At 45.2% G+C, this 21,547-nt stretch overlaps 1 protein-coding gene across 1 annotated transcript in view; it reads left to right on the top strand.

Annotated features, from left to right (window-relative positions):
- Window positions 1-21,547, top strand: part of LOC110535009 (collectin-12) — a 48,892-nt gene that overhangs the window by 2,727 nt on the left and 24,618 nt on the right. The window contains exon 2 of the mRNA XM_036935355.1: window positions 3,670-3,720. Coding sequence (XP_036791250.1) covers window positions 3,670-3,720 — 51 coding nt within the window. The remainder of the gene's footprint in view (window positions 1-3,669; window positions 3,721-21,547) is intronic.

Raw genomic sequence — 21,547 nt, 5'->3', positions numbered from 1 at the left:
CCGCCACCCCGTGTAGTTATTCCATGCAGTCACTCCATCAGCTGCAGGTCAGGAGCTGCCAAGGAACAGAGGATTTAAGGCATCCATGCGGGTGGCACTTTGGAGTATGGCCAGCCCACTGTAACAAGTCCAGGTGCTGGGGGGGATTTCCTCACAGAGACGGGCCATGCCCCAGTAGTGGAGAGTAGGTGCGGCGGTGGTTCCCCCACAGAGGTGGGCAAGTCCCCCAGGTCAGGAGGCAGTGCTGGTGAGACCAGGGCAGGTGGTGAATAAGATCACAGCCAGGAGCAGGAATAGGTGGTTCCCCTGGGATAGGACACTGGAGGGTGAAGTCTGGGTGCCTGGCCCCGGTGAGGTCTGATCCAACCCCCCACAGTCATGTTGGTGGTTGAGTACAGAGGCAGCAGGACCAGGACTGGAGCTGGGTCAGGCAGTACACGCTAGGCAGGGGAATCCTGAACACACAGAACCGGACCCAGGGCTGTGGTTCTGTCAGGTGAAGCTGTACTGTCAGTAGATGGTGACAGTGCTGTGGCTCGGTCCCCCCATGGGCCCAGGTAGCAGCAGACAGGTCCGGTGCTGCTGGAGGGTCCCCTAGTGCAGGGACAGGCAGAGAGTCAGAGGCAGACAGGGCCTCTGCCGCTGGCAATGGCTCTCCGGGTAGCTTGGCTGTTGATGATCCGGTGGCTGTGAGGACTAGGGTCCAGTCAGCAACATAGGCTTACTACCATGTGGCAATGCTACTGGAAGCGCATAGGCCGCCCGGGCACGGGAGAGGACTCTCCCAGACTCCACAGCAGTGGAGGGGGGATGGGGAATTACATCTGGTGTGTGCTTAGTCTCCATAGCAGGCAACTCATGAGGACCAGCGGGGGCCGAGGACATGTTCTCAGTTGTTGCCGGGGCTGGAGAGGCATTATAGTCACACCAGATGGTCACAGTCACATCTGGCGACGGTGACAGGCCTGAAAAGACAACCCCTTGCTGCTGTCCCCCGTATGACTGTCCCATGCTCTCCACAGCAAACCGCTGGGAATAGCCCCCCTAACAGGAGGAAGCCCCGGATCTGGTCCTCTGCTGCGAAGTATCACTTGAGAAGACTGTATATTCCTCTCAATATGGGCAAAACAGGACTCCTGCACACCCTATGACAAATGCAGCGATGTCCACGGTGCTGCAACTCCCCGGCACTCCAACGCAGAAGAACAATCCACGTGCTGGGTTGCTGGGGATGCGGCCCCACCTGGTGCTGAATTGTATCCCACAGGTGGAGGAGAGGGAACATTGGGTCCATGCTGAACCTCGGCACCCTCTCTGGTTCAGAGTATCCCATAGGCTCCAGAGAGGGTAGTAGTATCTCCACATGGTAGTAGTCCACTGGATCCCCCGGGAACCATACTCGAAGGACCATGAAAGAGAGCGACCTGGCTCTACGTATTTCACTGGTTTGTGACTCATTGACAACGCCCCCGGTTAGAGGGGAACAAAGCAACCCGAGAGATAACACACACAGGTGCTTTAATCACACACAGGAAAAAGAGGTACATACCCATGTACCTCTTCATCTTCGTGGGGTATATATATGATGCCATTAGGGACGCAACCAGGGTCATAGAGTTTGTGTTAGTGAGCGTCTCTTAATTTATCTAAGCAGTGGCGTCATTATTTGCTAATTATAATAACCGCCACGCCCAACATATCTCACCCCTGTCGCCCTTCCCTCCCCCTCCCCCTCACACTGCCCTCAGACGACACTGCCTCTCTCTTTAAAAGGGTTCTTTGGTTGTCCCCGTAGGAAAACCCTTTTGGGTTCCAGGTAGAACCCAAAAAGTTTCTACCTGGAACCAAAAGGTTTCTACTTGGAGCCAAAAGGGGTTCTTCAACGGGTTATCCTAAAGGGACAGCCAAATAACCCTTTAAGGTTCTAGATAGCCCCTTTTGTCCAAGAGTGTACATCTGCTAGCCATTATGAGTGATGTTCTTCTTTCTCTGCCGCCGACCTGCGCTGGGTTCTAGTGTAGTGTAGGGAAGTTGAATAAGGTTTACAGTCAACAACCCAGAGAAACCGCAGCCTGTGGCTTATACAGGAGTCCTCCTGTCTCCTTTCCACACAGAGAGAGGCACTTGATGGGGAGTTATAGCCTCCATGACATACCACGATGATAAAGCCATATGCTGAGTAAGGCCTATTTATCCTTCCTATAGAGAAAGGCATTTGTGTAGTATCCTGGCTGCCACAAATGCCTGTTGGTGTCCTGTATCCATTTGGTTACCTAGTCTGTGTCTCAAATGGCACCCTATTCGCCATGGTGCACCTCATTTGACCAGAGTCCTAATGTTGATTTTTGTGGTCAAATAACCATTTCTTTGTGGATTTTGATCAGTGCTCATTGTCTTGCTGGAAGATCCACTTGTGGCCAAGTTTCCGCCTCCTGGCAGAGGCAACCAGGTTTTTGGCTAAAATGTCCTGGTACTTGGTAAAGTTCATGATGCCGTTGGCCTCAACAGGGGCCCCAGGACCAGTGGAAGCAAAATATCCCCATAACATCAAAGATCCACCTCCATATTTATCTGTAGGTATGAGGTACTTTTCTGCATAAGCTTTTCAACGCCAAACCTTCTACTGGTGTGCGTGGCCATAGCACCGGTTCCAATCCAAGTGCCAATGCCGTTTACCAAACTCCAGGAGGTGCTATGGTCAGATGACATGGAAATAGAGCTAAATGGTTAATTGACCACAAAATAAACATTTTGCAATGGCCATCTAACTCTTCGGACTTGAACCCAATTGAAAACATGTGGTTTGTAGTTTGAATTGAAGAGGGCAGTCTACAAGAGCGGATGAAGGATATCAAGTATCTGGGAAGATTCTGTATGAAGGAATGGCCTAAGATCCCTCCCAACATGTACTCCAATCTCATAAATCATTTTAGAAAAAGGCTCAGTGTCTTTATCCTCGCACAGGAGGGTGCTAGAGAATTGAAAACATGGTGCCAATAAGTTTGACACCTATTTCTTTCTATTACTTGTAAAGCAAAATCTTTTTCTCTGAGCAATTGTAATAGTATAAAATAATATAATTTCCCTCGTATTTGTATTACTTGTTTTAGACATTCTTTTTTTGTTCATCTTCATCAAGGGTGCCAATAATTATGGAAACAGTCCCTTCAGGATCTTGCGATTTACTTTGTGTGATAGTTGAGGCTTTAAAGGCTTGATTTCTATAATAAGGTCTCTCAGCCAGAGTAGTAACAGAACAGTTGTTGGGAGAACATTCTGTCCTGACCTCTGCTGGGGGGGGGGTTACTCACTCCTCCTGCAGTACAATGAGGTATCATTAACCATGGTGGCTGGGGAGTTGATATACGTATAGCCTGCGTCCCAAATGGTACCCTATTCCTCATAGGACTTTGACCAAAAGTAGTGCAATATACACAGAATAGGCTGCCACTTGGGATGCAGACACACAGTGTACGAAGGTTTCCTGACATGCTTATTACTCTATGCAGTGGGTTTCAGTGTGTGACTGCGGCACTATATTCAAAATAAATATCGATTGCATTTGTTCTGGAACCAATGGAGTATACACTTCATTTGTTGCCGTTCTTGTGTGTGATTTTTCTCTTGGACCTCACTCTAACACACGTGTATCTGTTGTTATTCCCACAGACGATTTTGCCGACGAGGAGGAAGTACAGTCTTTTGGATACAAGCGGTTCGGTGAGTACAACACAACTCTCTTTACTCCCACTCCCCAACTGAGATCAATGTCAATCTTTCTCATCACCATCAAGTGATACTTTGCATGTGTCCTAAATGGTGCCATATTCCCCATGGGCCCTGGTCAAAAGCAGTGCCATTATATAGGGAATACTGTAAGGTCTCTTTTGCGATGCAAATCAAATTTGATTTGTCACATGCGCCGAATACAACAGGTGTAGGTAGACCTTACAGTGAAATGCTTACTCACAGGCTCTAACCAACAGTGCAATTTTTAAGTTAAAAAAAGGTTGTAGGTGAACAATAGATAAGTAAATAAATATAACAACAGTAAAAAAGACACAATGCAAATAGTCCGCGTAACCATTGGTTACCTGTTCAGGAGTCTTATAGCTTTGGGGTAAAAAGTGTTGAGAAGCCTTTTGGTCCTAGACTTGGCGCTCCGGTACCGCTTGCCATGCGGGAATAGAGATAACAGTCTATGACTGGGGTGGCTGGGGTCTTTGACCATTTTTAGGGCCTTCCTCCTACACCGCCTGGTGTAGAAGTCCTGGATGGCAGGCAGCTCAGCCCCAGTGATATTCTGGGCCGTACGCACTATCCTCTGTAGTGCCTTGCGGTTGGAGGCTGAGCAGTTGCCATACTGGGCAGTGATGCAACCAGTCAGATGCTCTCGATGTTGCAGCTGTAGAACCTTTTGAAGTTCTGAGGACCCATGCCAAATCTTTTTAGTTTCCTGAGGGGGAAAAGGCTTTGTCGTGCCCTCTTCACGACTGTCTTGGTGTGTTTGGACCATTTTAGTTTGTTGGTGATGTGGACACTAAGGAATTTGAAGCTCTCAACCTGCTCCACTACAGCCCCGTCGATGAGAATGGGTGCGTGCTCGGTCCTCCTTTTCCTGTAGTCCACAATCATCTCCTCAGTCTTGGTTATGTTGAGGGAAAGGTTGTTGTCCTGGCACCACCCGGCCAGGTCTCTGACCTCCTCCCTATAGGCTGTCTCGTCATTGTCGGTGATCAGGCACTGTTGTGTCGTCTGCAAACTTAATGATGGTGGTGGAGTCGTGCCTGGTCACGCAGTCGTGGGTGAACAGGGAGTACGGGAGGGGACTGAGCACGCACCCCTGAGGGGCCCCCGTGTTGAGGATCAGCTGTTATGTAGCCATTGTTTACATCTCAGGACAGACACAAGGCAGTATGAGCTGTGTCTACTCACTGCCTTTGGGACCGTGCAGGGTTAAACATAACAGCTTTTTCTGGGTGACAGCCTTTGTGGTTTAGCCCGTACCAAAAGCAGCACTCACAGCTTGATGGGGTCAGGAGGTCACCAGTTCATAAACACATACACTCATTCACTGATAGACAAGCATACACACACACATACTTACATTCTCAAACTCACATACACATAAAGACAAAGCGAGAGAGGGAAAGAGAAGAAATGGGAAAGACAGAAACACACCCCCTGGGATGGAGAACGAGAGAGCGAGAGTACTGCACCATTGTACTGTTGATCCAAGGAGGGATTTGGGAGCCTCTCTGTCACTCTCTCTCTTTTTGGAGAGAGTTACTCTAATCCAGAATGATTTGGTCCATCAGTAAGGATGGAGGGAGTGGTCCCCGATGTTTACCCCAGCACCAGCGGAGACGAGCTCAAACTGCTTTACCACAATCTCTCTCATCACAGTGTCACCCGAGAGGAAGCGTCCTGTTTGTCTTCGTGTGAGTAGCCTGCGCCGCGAGCCCAGCCAGCCCTCCACTCATGGGCTTGCGTTCCAAATGGCACCCTATATAATGCACTCCTTTTCACCAGAGCCCTATGAAAGGGAATAGGGTTCCATTTCGGACGCAGACAATGACAGCTGTTGGCCTGGCCTGCTCTGCTCTTATTGGCCCCGCCCCCTCACTCTGGATTTGTTATTGTGCAACAGAACGATCTGCGTGAGGATCAGAACAAAGTGTATAGCCTTGTTTTTTAAGTGCGACGTGTGTAACCTTTGAACTTTGAACCATTTATTTTTTCTCTATGCCTAGCTTTAGTATTAATGCCCCGTAGTGCAATGTGTTTTAATGAAAAGGCTTGTTCACTGCTACATGGAACCAGTGCCCCCTGTGTAGAGATGCCACCATTGAGACTCAATGGAGAGGGGTGTTGAGGTGTCTCAACCAGCATAGGGCATTTTACCGAATTTCCACTATAAGACATTACCCCGGTGTTTGGCCGAAAGACACAGACTTTTGTGATTTCAGCTATGATTCTTGGTCTACACTGTCTAAACTGTCTACACTAGCCCCCCAAAAATACCTAAATAGGGCGTTTCCAATGCTGCACTGGTGAAACTGAGGACAATGTCCTCAAAATCGTAGGGCCAGAGGTGGGGATGAGGGGTGGGTGTTACTGTAAATATGGGAAATGTGGGTAACATGTTATATTATAGGACAATCCTGATCTTGACTATTAGTGTCATGTAGATGTGACAGGTTTGGTGGTTATTTTACAAGACGATGTCTTACTGAAAATGAAACGGATGCTTATGAAAGTTCTTCTGTCCATTTTGTTTTAACTCGCCTGCCTCAAGTTGTTTATCAGACGTTCCTGCTCCAGTATGTCCTTCCGTTTAACCTCGCTTGGGAATTCCAGACAGCGGCTGGTGCTAGTAGTCCCAATGTTCTTATGAAAAGCAGGCTGATCCGTAAGGCAGGTAGAGAATTCGCAGAGCATCGAGCCAAACACTTTTTCTTCTTTTTCTCAGCATATCCTAACTCTCTCAGGACAAGATGGCTGTATTTTCAGAGTGAGACAGAGCAGAGTGAACTCAGGCTTACCTCTGGCGTTCTTTCCGGCACGAAGACCTTGGGATCGCGGTATTAAAAGCTAGAAGGTGTAACATCAACACACATGTCCTACTAACACTTTGTGGCCACATGTTGAAATGTGTTTATGTGCTTTTGGTGAAGTCTTGTCCCAATTGGTGACATCTCTCACTCTCACTCTCACTCTCACACACACACACATATGGGCTGAGTGAATTCAAATGGTATTCCCATCAGTCTCTCCTCTGCCAAATTAAAGCCAGCTCAAAATTACCTCCCCAGTCCTCAAAGTTTCTGACATTTTTTTTCTGTGGGGGGGTTGACATAGGAAGGTCATTAGGAGGAGGGGAAAAAATGGACTCTGTTGTTTGGCCGAACCCCCACAGACTCTTTTAAAGCTGGAATAAAGTAGGATCTGTCATGGGCCTGAGGAGCCGTCAGCCATCTTGGACTTCAACCACTAACCTGGGCATCATTACTTTCATATCTTTTGCTGTCAGTTAGTGATTTGGATGAGTGAGCTCTGTCTCTCCAGTCCAGGTAGAGGCTTGGAACAGTCAGAGGAGCACATGTAGAGAAGTAATTTTTGTCATGATGGGTGGACTCCTGAGATTTGAGGTTTGAGGGTTTCTCTTCAGATGAGTCCCAAATGGCACCCTATCCCCTATGTGGTGCACTATAAAGGGACTAGAGTGCCATTTTGACGCAGACTTCTTCTGCTTCTCTCAAACATCTTGGTTTGAGGAGTCAGGCCAGGCATCCTGCTGACGGCGTTAAACCCAGAGTGTGCTGATCAGTTTCCTGAACTTGTTATGGTTTCACTCCCGGTCGGCACGGCCAGGTATATTCCAGGAGAGTGGTGCGGTGTGGAGCTGGAGTCGGGCCCGGGCCCAGCTTTGTCAGCAGCAGCAGCATAACCAGCCATACTGGTGGTTTCGCTCCAATGGGTTTGGCTGGCATGGGACGCACCTCACGTAACCCTCCCCTACTCAGCCTCACCCCTCTGACTCACCCTCTTCCTATCCTCACCCACCACAGAACGTTTATGAGTGTCCCAGCCCCATGCTTGGTGAGGTTGGGAAAAGAAGTGAATTCAATATCGAATGACATTGACATTGAATGAGACATAGTATGCCACTAGATCTTTCCCAGTGATCCCAATTAATTAAGCTGTGGCATTAATTATCTGCCGATGCTATGTCGTGTTAGGCAACACTATGAAGGAGTGGAATGCACTTTTATGTGGTTCTTCTGTTACGGAAGCTGTGGTGTTGCAGTAACAAACCCCAGTCCCCATATTGCTCTCTCTCTGTTAAGAGAGATTTTGTTTACCCATTATTGTTGTGAAGGAATGTCTTAAATGTGCTTACCACCTTTTCTGCATTTGAGAGGTTTGTTTGGGCTATATAAGGAGTAGAGGGAGAGGGATATGTTCATTTTCTCTCCCTCCCTGTTGTTTCCGTTCTCTTTTCGTTTGCATGCTTTTGGCCTGTAGTACAGCTTGATTGTACTTTGGTTCTATTCAGGCAGTTTGGAGATGGCTTTATTCTATTTATGTTCATTGCTCAACCATGCAATAAAGCAACCTATAAAATGTTGTTCATATTCTTGCAGTAAATATTGTGAATTTAGGTGTCAAAGTGGGGGTTTGGAACACGGATGACCAGTGATGTTTTTGCCAGAGTAACACATGTGCTGGTGCTTAAACCTTATTTTCATTTCATTTTGCAATTCAATATTTCAGTGACTCTGGTTCATTTGTGTGTGAAGAAAAACAGCCTCCCACTACACACACACACACACACGCCTGAGGAGGCTGGTGGGATGAGCTATAGGAGGACAGGCTCATTGTAATAGCTGGAATGGAATAAATGGAACAAAGTCAACCATGTGGTTTCCATATGTTTGATACTGATACACAACCACATGCTTGACTTTGTTCCATTTATTCCATTCCAGCTATTACAATGAGCCTGTCCTCCTATAGCTCCTCCCACCAGCCTCCTCAGGTGTGTGTGTGTGTGTGTGTGTGTGTGTGTGTGTGTGGTGGGAGGCTGTTTTCCTCACACACAGGTGAACCAAAGTCACTGAATTGCAGAATGAAATGAAATGAAGGTTTAAGCACAAGCACATGTGTTACTCTGGCAAAAACATCACAGTTCACCCGTGTTCCAAACCCCCACTTTGACTCCTAAATTCACAATATTTACTGTTTAATTCTGACGGAGAAAAATACGTTTCTTCCATTTTTTGTTGTACATGAGAAAAAGGGTGCCACATCTCTGAAAACCTTTCAACCTTGTTTTTATTTTGTTGCCAAAATGTATAATCTCTCTTTTCCTAATCACTCCTCCCACCAACCTCCACACACACCATAATATCCCACCATGTCCTTGGGCTGACCCATGTTTTTGTTGTAGTACACTTTCTCATGTTTGAATTAGGTTCAAAATGGCCTCCTCTTGAGAGCATTTTTAGAGGTTTTTCTCTGGTTAAATATGAACTTTAAAATAACAGACTAAGTAGAGTCCATTGCCAGGCCACCTGTGTACCTTTAAGATCTCCTATGAAAAGGAGTATATTACACTTGGCAAGCAGGCAGTAATTTGTTCCAGAGACCACGCTTGCTGTACTGGAGACAACCATGCCTCTTTAAAAGGATTTCATGCTAAAGGTGTGTGTGTCTGTTGGGGTTGAGGGGGGTTGCGTGTGTGTGTGTGTGTGTCTGTGTGTGCGTGCGTACGTATGTGTGTGTTTGTTTTGAATGTTCTAGAGACCCCAGGCTCCCTAAACCCCACACATGTTAATGATGAATTTGGGGATTCTAATTTCTACTCATTTAGCATAGCCTACTAATAAAAAAATCCCGAGACTGTTTTTGGAAGTCTGAAACTTTAATGAAAGAAAGAAATTGACCCAACCAGCTGCCAAGATCAACCTACTGCTTCCTGGTTTCGAAAAGCGGAGCTGTAGTGAAGAACAGATGCATTCTGGTCCAAATCCCAGTCAAACCCATAATGACTATCACATTTTCAGACGTTGCCAAGACTGAGACGCAGAGAAAGTGGTGTCATATTTTGTTTTCGAGGGCATTTTTCTGAACCCAGTATACCTACTTTTGCTTAATCTGCTTATCCCACCACTGCTAATGCAAAAGGGTGGGTTTACAGCAATGATGACAGGAAACACCATTTTCATAATAAGAGTTGGCATAAGTCAGAAAGTTTGGCATGAGCTGGGATTGTTTTCCTCATCTTAGTCAGAGCTCTCAACATCTGGACCTCACACTAACGTGGTCAACCACTTGTAAGACTCTGACCATAACTCAACCATGCCAGCCTCAACAACAAGAGAGCCCAGTCTGGTCAGGCCTCATCGGCTTTGTCATTGGCTAGGAGAAGACCCCTTACGCACGTAGAGCAGGGCTCCACTTCACAGACTTGTGAGGTTAGTTTTGTTCCGTCTTTTTCAGCAATTATTATCCTTAAAGGTCATTGACCTGGACTGTATACATAAGGCTTGGACATTGTTTTTAAGACTGTTTTATAAGTCCTCACGGATACCAAACTAATTTGAATACCATTTTGTCTGTTGTTGATTAGAGTTTGTTCCAGTAAGTGCTATTTACTTGGCAGATCATAGGCCCAAATGTCTGTCAGTCAGATGTCTGCTCTGAATCCCTTGTCTCTAATTGGTTAAACAAGTGTTTGACGGGCAGAGAGCGTACCACTCTCCAGAATGGCATTTGTCTGTCTGCGCAGGTTTTGGAATCCCTTTGTGCAGATGCTATTCCTGTTCAACTAGCTGCAGTGGATGGCTTGCTGTCATGGCAACTGACAGGCCACTCCCCTGCTTCCAGCCACAGATGTGGTAGGCCACCCAGGGGAACTCTATCAAACTTCCATCACCCACCACACAGCAAGGCAGACAGGAGAAACTCTATGGTTTGAGCCCTCAGAATACAGCTCATCGCTTTGATTGGCCGTGCCTGCTTTCCTTTGCATGTTCATCTGTTGATGTTGTACATTTCTCAGGATTTGGGAGAAAAAAACATATATATTTTGGTCATATATCATTGTCCATGTGGTTTCCTGGCACTCAAATGTGTCTGTGTGGAATTGTACTCCCACTCACGACTCAAAAATGACCCTCATCTGGTTTTTAATCTTTCGGATGTCATTTGTGTCCAAGGCAACGCTGTATTTATAATGGAAGTTTCTCTGCCTCTTTAGGGGTAAGAGTTTAATACCACTTATATGCCATTGAATGAATCTCACTTCCTTACTTTCACACCAAGAGACACTGAAACACAATTATTTCTCTCTGGTTTATGCATTGCCTAAAGAGACACTTGACTGAAAACGACATAAACCACTTGAGAAGCTACAGTATTGATCCAACCAATAATACAGACCACGCTGGTTTTAGTGTCACTATGCAAACCACAAGTCATTATTCCACTGAATGACAGAGCTACTTATTACAACCTAACCTTAAATCCCCCCAAATCAAAAAGTGTCTTCTTCCAGATTGACCAGAAACCATCAAAACCAAACCAACACCACAGTGGGAGAGTAAAGTAACAGAACATGAGGTCACATGGGAATGCAAGCCTCTGCTCATTGCCCAGTTCAAACGTAGTGCACTGTAAAGGGAATAGGGGTGCCATTTGGGATGCTGCCAGAAGCAGGAAGTTGTCTGTAATTGGCTAAACTGTGAGGACATGACTACAGTGATGCCATAGTAAAAGAGGTATAATAGGTCAGCTCTCCATATGGCCCTGTTACTGAGCGATGGCCAAGGCAGTGATGACTTTGGCTGATGTGTGTTCGCCTGGGCAGTAAAAGAGTTGGTCCATTGTGACTTTCTCAACCTGCTTCCTATGAACTAGCCCAAGAATCTGCTCAACACTTTTATGGCCTCATGGTTCTATATGGCCCCCACATTTTTTATTTTACCAGGTAAGTTGACTGAGAGCACATTCTCATTTACAGCAACAGCCTGGGGAATAGTTACAGGAGTGAATATGAAGGAGCCAATTGTAAGCTGGAGATGATTAAGTGACCATATGAGGGCCAGATTGGGAATTTATCTAGAACACCAAGGTTAACACCCCTACTCTTACAATAAGTGCCATGCAATCTTTGGTGACCACAGAGAGCCAGGACACCTGTTTATCATCCCACCCGAAAAACAGCACCCTACACCCTTCCCAATCACTGCCTCCTACTGGCCCTCCAACACAACTTCCAGCAGCATCTGGTTTCCCATCCATGGACCAAACAGAACCAACCAGAAGCAAGCCAGCAGTGGGATGCAGGGGGGTATGCTGCTGGCATAAACACTGAACATCTGCAACATTGAAGCAGACTGTCGTGTAGTAGGCTCAGTAACATGAATACACAATGGGTATAATTAAGGGTAAGATTACTCGGGAAGCTCATCACTCCATCACAGCATACATCATCAGCACATGCATACTCTAATTCTCCCTATCTGAAATCCTGTTCTCGTTGTACTTCCGTTCTGTGTCAGAATACGTAGAATAAAATACCTGTATGTCTCTAGTGGTAAACGTGGGTAGTGCAGCAGAACACATATTTCCACTTGTGAAAGTAAAGCTCTCTCTAAGAATAACCCAACTAAAGCATTCCACAATTATTCAAGTCAAAAGTTATTTTTATACAAAGCACAGAATAATAACACTGTTAAAACGCACACTATAGTAACCATACCGACAGTAACATCAGAATATCACATTGACACTTTAGCAGTCAATTACTGTACTCACAATCTTTCAGGTTTTACTGAATGTAGTCCTTTAGCCGAGCCGTGCATCTTCTCACTCTCCTTTTGAATAATCTGTTGTGAGTGCAAGGACACTTGGGAATCAGCAGCACCGTTTTATAGCGTGGCCTGCTCAGGACACAGAGAAAGATGCAACGCATTCTGTGTCTTTCCGTCGTCAAGAACATACAGTGGGGCAGAAAAGTATTTAGTCAGCCACCAATTATGCATGTTCTCCCACTTAAAAAGATGAGAGAGGCCTGTAATTTTCATCATAGGTACACTTCAACTATGACAGACAAAATGAGAAAAAAATTCCAGAAAATCACATTGTAGGATTTTTAATGAATTTATTTGCAAATTATGGTGGAAAATAAGTATTTGGTCACCTACAAACAAGCAAGATGTCTGGCTCTCACAGAACTGTAACTTCGTCTTTAAGAGGCTCCTCTGTCCTTCACTCGTTACCTGTATTAATGGCACCTGTTTGAACTTGTTATCAGTATAAGAGACACCTGTCCACAACCTCAAACAGTCACACTCCAAACTCCACTATGGCCAAGACCAAAGAGCTGTCAAAGGACACCAGAAACAAATTTGTAGACCTGCACCAGGCTGGGAAGACTGAATCTGCAATAGGTAAGCAGCTTGGTTTGAAGAAATCAACTGTGGGAGCAATTATTAGGAAATGGAAGACATACAAGACCACTGATAATCTCCCTCGATCTGGGGCTCCACGCAAGATCTCACCCCGTGGGGTCAAAATTATCACAAGAACGGTGAGCAGGGGCCTCCCGGCTGGCGCAGTGGTTAAGGGCGCTGTACTGCAGCGCCAGCTGTGCCATCAGAGTCCCTGGGTTCGCGCCCAGGCTCTGTCGTAACCGGCCGCGACCGGGAGGTCCGTGGGGCGACGCACAATTGGCCTAGCGTCGTCCGGGTTAGGGAGGGATTGGTCGGTAGGGATCTCCTTGTCTCATCGCGCACCAGCGACTCTTGTGGCGGGCAGGGTGCAGTGCGCGCTAGCCAAGGTTGCCAGGTGCACGGTGTAGCCTCCGACACATTGGTGCGGCTGGCTTCCGGGTTGGATGCGCGCTGTGTTAAGAAGCAGTACGGCTGGTTGGGTTGTGTATCGGAGGACGCATGACATTCAGCCTTCGTCTCTCCCGAGCCCGTACGGGAGTTGTAGCAATGAGACAAGATAGTAGCTACTACAACAATTGGATACCACGAAATTGGGGAGAAAAAGGGGTAAAATTCAAAAAAAAAAAAAAAAAAAGAACGGTGAGCAAAAATCCCAGAACCACACCTAGTGAATGACCTGCAGAGAACTGGGACCAAAGTAACAAAGCCTACCATCAGTAACACACTACGCCGTCAGGGACTCAAATCCTGCAGTGCCAGACGTGTCCCCCTGCTTAAGCCAGTACATGTCCAGGCCCGTCTGAAGTTTGCTAAAGAGCATTTGGATGATCCAGATTGGGAGAATGTCATATGGTCAGATGAAACCAAAATATAACTTTTTGGTAAAAACTCAACTCGTCATGTTTGAAGGACAAAGAATGCTGAGTTGCATCCAAAGAACACCATACCTACTGTGAAGCATGGGGTGGAAACATCATGCTTTGGGGCTGTTTTTATGCAAAGGGACCAGGACAACTGATCCGTGTAAAGGAAAGAATGAATGGGGCCATGTATCGTGAGATTTTGAGTGAAAACCTCCTTCCATCAGCAAGGGCATTGAAGATGAAACGTGGCTGGGTCTTTCAGCATGACAATGATCCCAAACACCACCCGCGCAACAAAGGAGTGGCTTCGTAATAAGCATTTCAAGGTCCTGGAGTGGACTAGCCAGTCTCCAGATCACAACCCCATAGAAAATCTTTGGAGGGAGTTGAAAGTCCGTGTTGCCCAGCAACAGCCCCAAAACATCACTGCCCTAATGACCTCTGTCATTGCCAACAAAGGGTATACAACAAAGTATTTAGAAACTTTTGTTATTGACCAAATACTTATTTTCCACCATAATTTGCAAATAAATTCATTCAAAATCCTACAATGTGATTTTCTGGATTTTTTTTCTCATTTTGTCTGTCGTAGTTGAAGCGTACCTATGTTGAAAATTACAGGCCTCTCATCTTTTTAAGTGGGAGAACTTGCACAATTGGTGGCTGACAAAATATTTTTTTGCCCCACTGTATGTGCTTGGTCTTTTTGTTTGGATAATTTTGCGTGGCGCACTGTAATTTGGTGCACAGTTTTTGACATGAAAGGGAAGTTTTACCCGCACATGATCTAAGCTTCAATGGGCAATCGTTTCACTCCCCTGTTTTGGCGTCCGTATAGGATTTCCCTTTTTCTTGTGTGGCACGCACTCTAGTACGCACGCATTGTCAGAGACGGAGGGACTCTGTTTGCCATTTGCAAACAGTCTTTTAGAACTCGGGTCCAGCGTTCCACCACGCCATTTGCCCGTGGGTAGTACATAGACACGTTGGAGTGTTTAATGTCTCTGTCATGGAGGAATGAAGTCCATTCCTTCGAAGTGAATTGGGCACCATTATCGTTTACGATTTCGTAGCAATTTCCGTGGCGTCTGAACAAATCAGTTAAGAATTTAATGATAGTCTGGGTAGTTACATTACTGGTAAACACAGCCTCAGGCCATTTACTGTAGTAATTCACGAGGGTGATTACGTAACGACAATCTGCTGGGGTAGTTTCAAACAGACCAACAATGTCAATTCCACATTTTTGCCATGGACCTTCAGGAAGGGAAATAGGCTGGAGAGGCGTGACATGCGTCTTTGCAGTTTTGTCATTTGTCTGACAGAGTTGACAGGTTGATATTGTAGTTTGTACAGACGTGTCCATTCCAGGCCACCAGTAGAGCTCACAGAGCCGTTGTTTTGTTCGGACGACTCCCTGGTGGTTGTCATGAGCTAGTGAAACCAGTCTGTGACGCAGTTTAATGGTCCGTCTTGTACAGAGAGTTTCTCCCGAATGGGAAAGTAAGTTACCAGATCTGGGGAAACATTTTTCTTCGTTTTGGGCCAGCCTTTTTCAATCTGGCTGCGTAAAACACACAGTTCTGGGCATGTAGCAGATTCGGAGGAGAACTCAGCCACTGACAGTGCATTAAGCCCAGTGGAGAGCAGGGCCACTAACTCGGGTTCAGTAATTGGGACAACATGATATTTTGGCCAGCCGGGGCTGAGGCCAAACTGTAGAGGACCCGACGGAATCTGAAAAGGCAGTTGTGAGTTCTCATCATGAAGGAGGACCTGAAAGTTGGCACTAGCCAAATCAATGGTTGAGAACATAGTAGCGCCTTGTAGCTCAGCGAAGAGATCTTCCATGTGAGGAAGTGGCTAACTGTCAATTATCACTGCTTTGTTTGGCTCGTACAAATCTACGCACATGCGAACATCTCCATTTTTATTTTTAGTAACCACTATAGGGGATCCCATGGGGAGGCATACATTTTCTCTATGACATCAGAGTTTAGTAAGCGAAACAGGTCAGCAGAGACCACTTTTTTTTAACAGACAGTGGTAGTCGACTTAGTTTTTGTTGCACAGGAGTAACGCCATCTTTGACTTTCTGTGGTCAACTTGGGTAGTGCAGTGGAACACAACACAGACCTTGTGTGTTTTTGGACCATGTTACAGTCTTCCAGAACAATACATCAACTGTACACAGTGCCTGTATATGTTGACATTACGTTGTTGGAGCTGTTTTGGCCAGAGTGTAGCAAAGTTTTAGTCCCATTACACTTTGTTACCAAGGATAGGTCATGGATACAGCATTTGTGTGTCAAATCAAATTGTATTTGTCACACGCTTCGCATGAAACAAGTGTAGACTAACAGTGAAATGCTACTTACGGGTACTTTTACAACAATGCAGAATTATAGATAAAAATACACCATTTTAAATAAAACATAGAAATGGTGGCATGAGGATTAAGTACACAGTGAATAACCAATAACGATAACAAATAAAAAATAATACAGTGATTACCAGAACCGAGTCGATGTGCAGGGGTATGAGGTCATTGAGCTATGTACATATAGGTAGGGGTAAAGTGACTAGGCAACAGGATAGATAGTAGCAGCAGCGTGTGTGAAGTGTGAAAGTATGTGTGCGTATGAGTGTGTGTCATCAGTATGCATGTGTGTGCATGTTATGTGGGGGTGTAATGCAGTGTTTGTGTGTGTGTGTGTGTGTGTGTGTGGGTAGAGTCCAGTGTGTGTGCATAGAGTCAGTGCAAAAAAGGGTCAATGCACGTAGTCCGGGTAGAAATTTGATTAGCTATGGTATTTAGTAGTCTTGTAAAAGCAGTCTTATGGCTTGGGGGTAGAAGATGGTCAAGTTCCTGTTGGTTCCAGTCTTGCTGCACTGGTACTGCTTGCTGTTCGGTAGCAGAGAGAACAGTCTATGGCTTGAGTGACTGGAGTCTCTTACAAGCTGGTCAGCGCATGCTCTGAGTACGTGTCCTGGTATTCCGTCTGTGAATGTTAAGCTGTTTAAAGGTCTCACTTACATCGGCTACACATCACACAGTCGTCCGGAACAACTGGGGCTCTCATGCACGGTTCAGTTTTGCTTGCCTTGAAGCGAGCATAGAAGGCATTTAGCTCGTCTGGTAGACTTGCGTCACTGGGCAACTCGTGGCTGGGTTTCCCTTTGTAATCCATGATAGTTTGCAAGCCCTGCCACATCCATTGCGTGTCAGAGCCGGCGTTATAGGATTCGATCTTAGTCTTGTATTGATTCGTTGCCTGTTTGGTGGCTCGTCAGATGTAGTGGTGGGATTTCTTAAAAGCGTCCGAATTATTGTCCCACTCCTTGAAAGCGGCAGCTCTAGCCGTTAGCTCAGTGCGGATGTTACCTGTAATCCATAAATTCTGTTTGGGGTATACGGTTGAAGTCGGAAGTTTACATACACTTAGGTTGGAGTCATTCAAACTAGTTTTTCAACCACTTCACACATTACTTGTTAACAAACTATAGTTTTGGCAAGTCGGTTAGGACATCTCCTTTGTGCATGACACAAGTCATTTTTCCAACAATTGCTTACGACAGATTATTTCACTTATAATTCACTGTATCACAATTCCAGGGGGTCAGAAGTATAATTACACTAAGTTTGACTGTGCCTTTAAACGGCTTGGAAAATTCCAGAAAATGATGTCATGGCTTTAGAAGCTTCTGTTGGGCTAATTGACATAGTTTGAGTCAATTGGAGGTGTACCTGTGTATGTATTTCAAGGCCTGCCTTCAAACTCAGTGCCTCTTTGCTTGACATCATGGGAAAATCAAAAGAAATCAGCCAGGACCTCAGAAAAAACATTGTAGACCTCCACAAGTCTGGTTCATCCTTGGGAGCAATTACCAAATGCCTGAAGGTACCACGTTCATCTGTACAAACAATAGTACGCAAGTATAAACACCATGGGACCACGCAGCCATCATACCACTCAGGAAGGAGTTCTGTCTCCTAGAGATGAACGTACTTTGGTGCGAAAAGTGCAAATCAATCCCAGAACAACAGCAAAGGATCTTGTGAAGACGCTGGAGGAAACGGGTACAAAAGTATCTATATCCACAGTAAAACGAGTCCTATATCGTCATAACCTGAAAGGCCGTTCAGCAAGGAAGAAGCCACTGCTCCAATACCACCATAAAAAAATCCAGGCTGCGGATTGCAACTGCAAATGGGGACAGAGATCGTACTTTTTGGAAATGTCCTCTGGTCTGATGAAACAAAAATAGAACTGTTTGGCCATAATGACCATCATTATGTTTGGCGGAAAAAGGGGGAGGCTTGCAAGCCAAAGAACACCATCCCAACCGTGAAGCACGGAGGTGGCAGCATCATGTTGTGGGGGTGCTTTGCTGCAGGAGGGACTGGTGCACTTCACAAAATAGATGTCATTATGAGGCAGGAAAATTATGTGGATATATTGAAGCAACATCTCAAGACATCAGTTAAAGTTAAAAGTTTGGATGCAAATGAGTCTTCCAAATGGACAATGACCCCAAGCATACTTCCAAAGTTGTGGCAAAATGGCTTAAGGACAACACAGTCAAGATATTGGAGTGGCCATCGCAAAGTTCTGACCTCAAAAATTTGTGAGCAGACCTGAAAAAACGTGTGCGAGCAAGGAGGACTTCAAACCTGACTCAGTTACACCAGCTCTGTCAGGAGGAATGGGCCAAAATTCCTTATTGTGGGAAGCTTGTGGAAGGCTACCTGAAACGTTTGACCCAAGTTAAACCATTTAAAAGGCAATGCTTCCAAGTACCAATTGAGTATATATAAACTTCTGACCCACTGGGAATGTAATGAAAGAAATAAAAGCTGAAATACATAATTCCCTCTACTATTATTCTGACATTTCACATTCTTAAAATAATGTGGTGATTCTAACGGACCTAAAACAGGGATTTCTTACTTGGATTAAATGTCAGGAATTATGAAAATCTTAGTTTAAATGTATTTGGCTACGGTGTATGTAAACTTCCGACTTCAACTGTATATGTACGGTCACTATGGGGACGTTGTCGCCTTATTAATGAAGCCGGTGACTAATGTGGTAAGCTCCTCAATGTTAGTGGATGAAAACAGTGAAACAGTCCTGTAGCTTAGCATCTCCTTCATCATACCATTATTGAGCGCTTCACTGGTACTTCCTTTTTGATTTTTTGCTTGTAAGCAGGAAGCAGGAGGATAGAATTGTGGTCTGATTTGTCTAAGGGAGGGCGAGGAATGGCCTTGCATGCATTTCTGTGTGTGGAGTAAAAGTGATCGAGAGTTTTGTCCCCTCTAGTTGCACAGGTTACATGTTGGTAAAAATGAGGTAAACCGGATTTCAGTTTCCCTGTATTAAAATCACTAGCCACGTGCCAGCATGGTTGTGGTGGTAAATAGACAGCTGTCACGATCGTCATAAGGAGCGGACCAAAATGCAGCGTGGTATGTGTTCATGATGATTTTATTATTAAAGAAAGCACTGAACACTGAATGCAAACTATACAAAAACAATAAATGAATAATGACCGTGAAGCTACAATGAGAACTGTGCTGACACAAGCAACTAACATTAGACAATCACCCACAAACAAACAGTGAAACCCAGGCTACCTAAGTATGATTCTCAATCAGAGACAACTAATGACACCTAACTCTGATTGAGAACCATACTAGGCCGAAACATAGAAATCCCAAAATCATAGAAAAACAAACAGACTGCCCACCCCAACTCACGCCTTGACATACTAAATAACGACAAAACAAAGGAAATAAAGGTCAGAACGTGACAACAGCTATGAAAATATAGATGAAAACTCTCTTGGTAAATAGTATGGTCTGCAGCTTACCATGAATTATTCTAACTCAGGCAAGCAAAAACTCAAGACTTTCTTAACATTAGTTTAAATAAAGGTTAAATCATTAAAAAAATTTAATTAGAGATTCCGCACCAGCTGTTGTTAACAAAGAGACACAACCTCCTCCCTTTGTCTTACCTGCGTCTGCCGTCCGGTCTCGACAATGCATAGAAAACCAGCGAGATGTATATTATCCATGTCCTCTCTTTCGCCGCTGCTGCCTCTTTCAAGTCACATGGATTAGGGCCTGGTCTGGATTAAGCAGAACGCCCAGAGCTGCCAACGCGTTGAAGTAGAACTGTTCGTCCAAATCCAGTTTACTGATCGTTGTTCTGATGTCCAGAAGCTGTTTTCATTCATAGGAAATTATGTGGGAGACATTATGTACAAAAAAAAGTTAAGATCAGCGTAAAAAAAACACACAAATTAGCAGAATTGGTCAGGAGCCCATAACATGGCTACTATCCACTGCAGCGTGTTTGTGTGTGTATATGTGTGCATATCAAGTCACATTTTATTTGTCACATGCGCCGAATACAACAGTGAAATGCTTGCTTACAAGCCCTTAACCAACAATGCAGTTTTAAGAAAATAACAAAACATTGTGTGTGTGTGTTTGTGCCTGTGCATGCATGCGTGAATGTGTGTGTGACTGGGGTGATTTAAGTAGAACCTCATGGCTCTTTCTGAAGTTAAATCACTTCTGGCAGAGCTGTGTTAGGAGTTCATTCTCCATCCATTTCCCTGTACCATCACATTTTACACACACACCATTCAATCAATGGGTCACGCATACTGTACATGTCTTAGAGTCAAACACTCACCCATTTAATTTCCTTATGACATAACCATTCATGGAATGAGTGTTGGGTTTGACTGGGGCAGTGTAAGATAGTGTATGCCATTTTCATGGGCTGTGTCCCAAATGGGACCCTCTATTCCCTATGTAGCGCACTATTTTTGACCACGACCCATAGGCCATTTGGGGTGCAACCATGGTGAAATAGAACGTGCTCCATGATAGATAGACACACAGTGTATCAGTGGGTCTAGAGTTGGACCGGGACTAAGATTGAGTGGGGTTGGGTCAGGAGGGCTGGGAGAGAGAGTAACATGCGTTTCCTCTTTATGAGGTATGAGCTCAGCCTGGACATGTGAATGTTGTCATCTTGCACAGGGGGGAGTTCATTTGCGTTACTCAATAAAACATGCTTTACGACCACTTGTTTATGGTGTATTAGGAAGTAAACGTGAACTGTTGGACACAGAGCGCATAGTTCATGGCTAACAAGGCCTCTGGATACTGCCATGGTTACTGTCAGGAGAGGGGCAGGTAGTTAGGAGAGGAGGAGACAGAGAGAATGAGAGAGAGACAGAGAGCAAGAGAAACAGAGGGGAGAGAGAGCACACTGGAAGGTGCTATTCCTAGTGTAGCCATTACAGAATCAAACGACAACAACAGGAGCCAGTCAGAACATGTCATGCCTCAAATACCAGGTTATGGTTTATTTTTCCAGCTGTGTGCATCAGAGGAAAAATGTCCTCTTGTTTGTTTTATTTCCTTTCTAGTTACATTTAGCTTGTTTGTTTCTGTTTGACATTCTGGCTTTTCTCTATCGTCACCTGGGGTCTTTGTGGCATCTCGGTTCATTTTGATTGGCCCTTGAAGGACCCAGTACGAGATGAGACCCAGGGGGACGGAGACCAATGAGATGAGTCAATTTTAAAGAGGCAGAGACATAGACCCGGTTCCAAGCATTACAACAACACTAAGCGGAGCATAGAGACACTGCAGGAAGGCTTTGGAACTCAGCGTGCTGGTTACGAAAGAGAAGG

The sequence above is a fragment of the Oncorhynchus mykiss genome, chromosome 11 (assembly GCF_013265735.2).
Source record: "Oncorhynchus mykiss isolate Arlee chromosome 11, USDA_OmykA_1.1, whole genome shotgun sequence".
Classification (NCBI taxonomy): domain Eukaryota; kingdom Metazoa; phylum Chordata; class Actinopteri; order Salmoniformes; family Salmonidae; genus Oncorhynchus; species Oncorhynchus mykiss.
The sequence above is the reverse complement of the archived record's forward strand: the minus strand, read 5'-3'. Positions and strand labels throughout refer to the sequence as shown.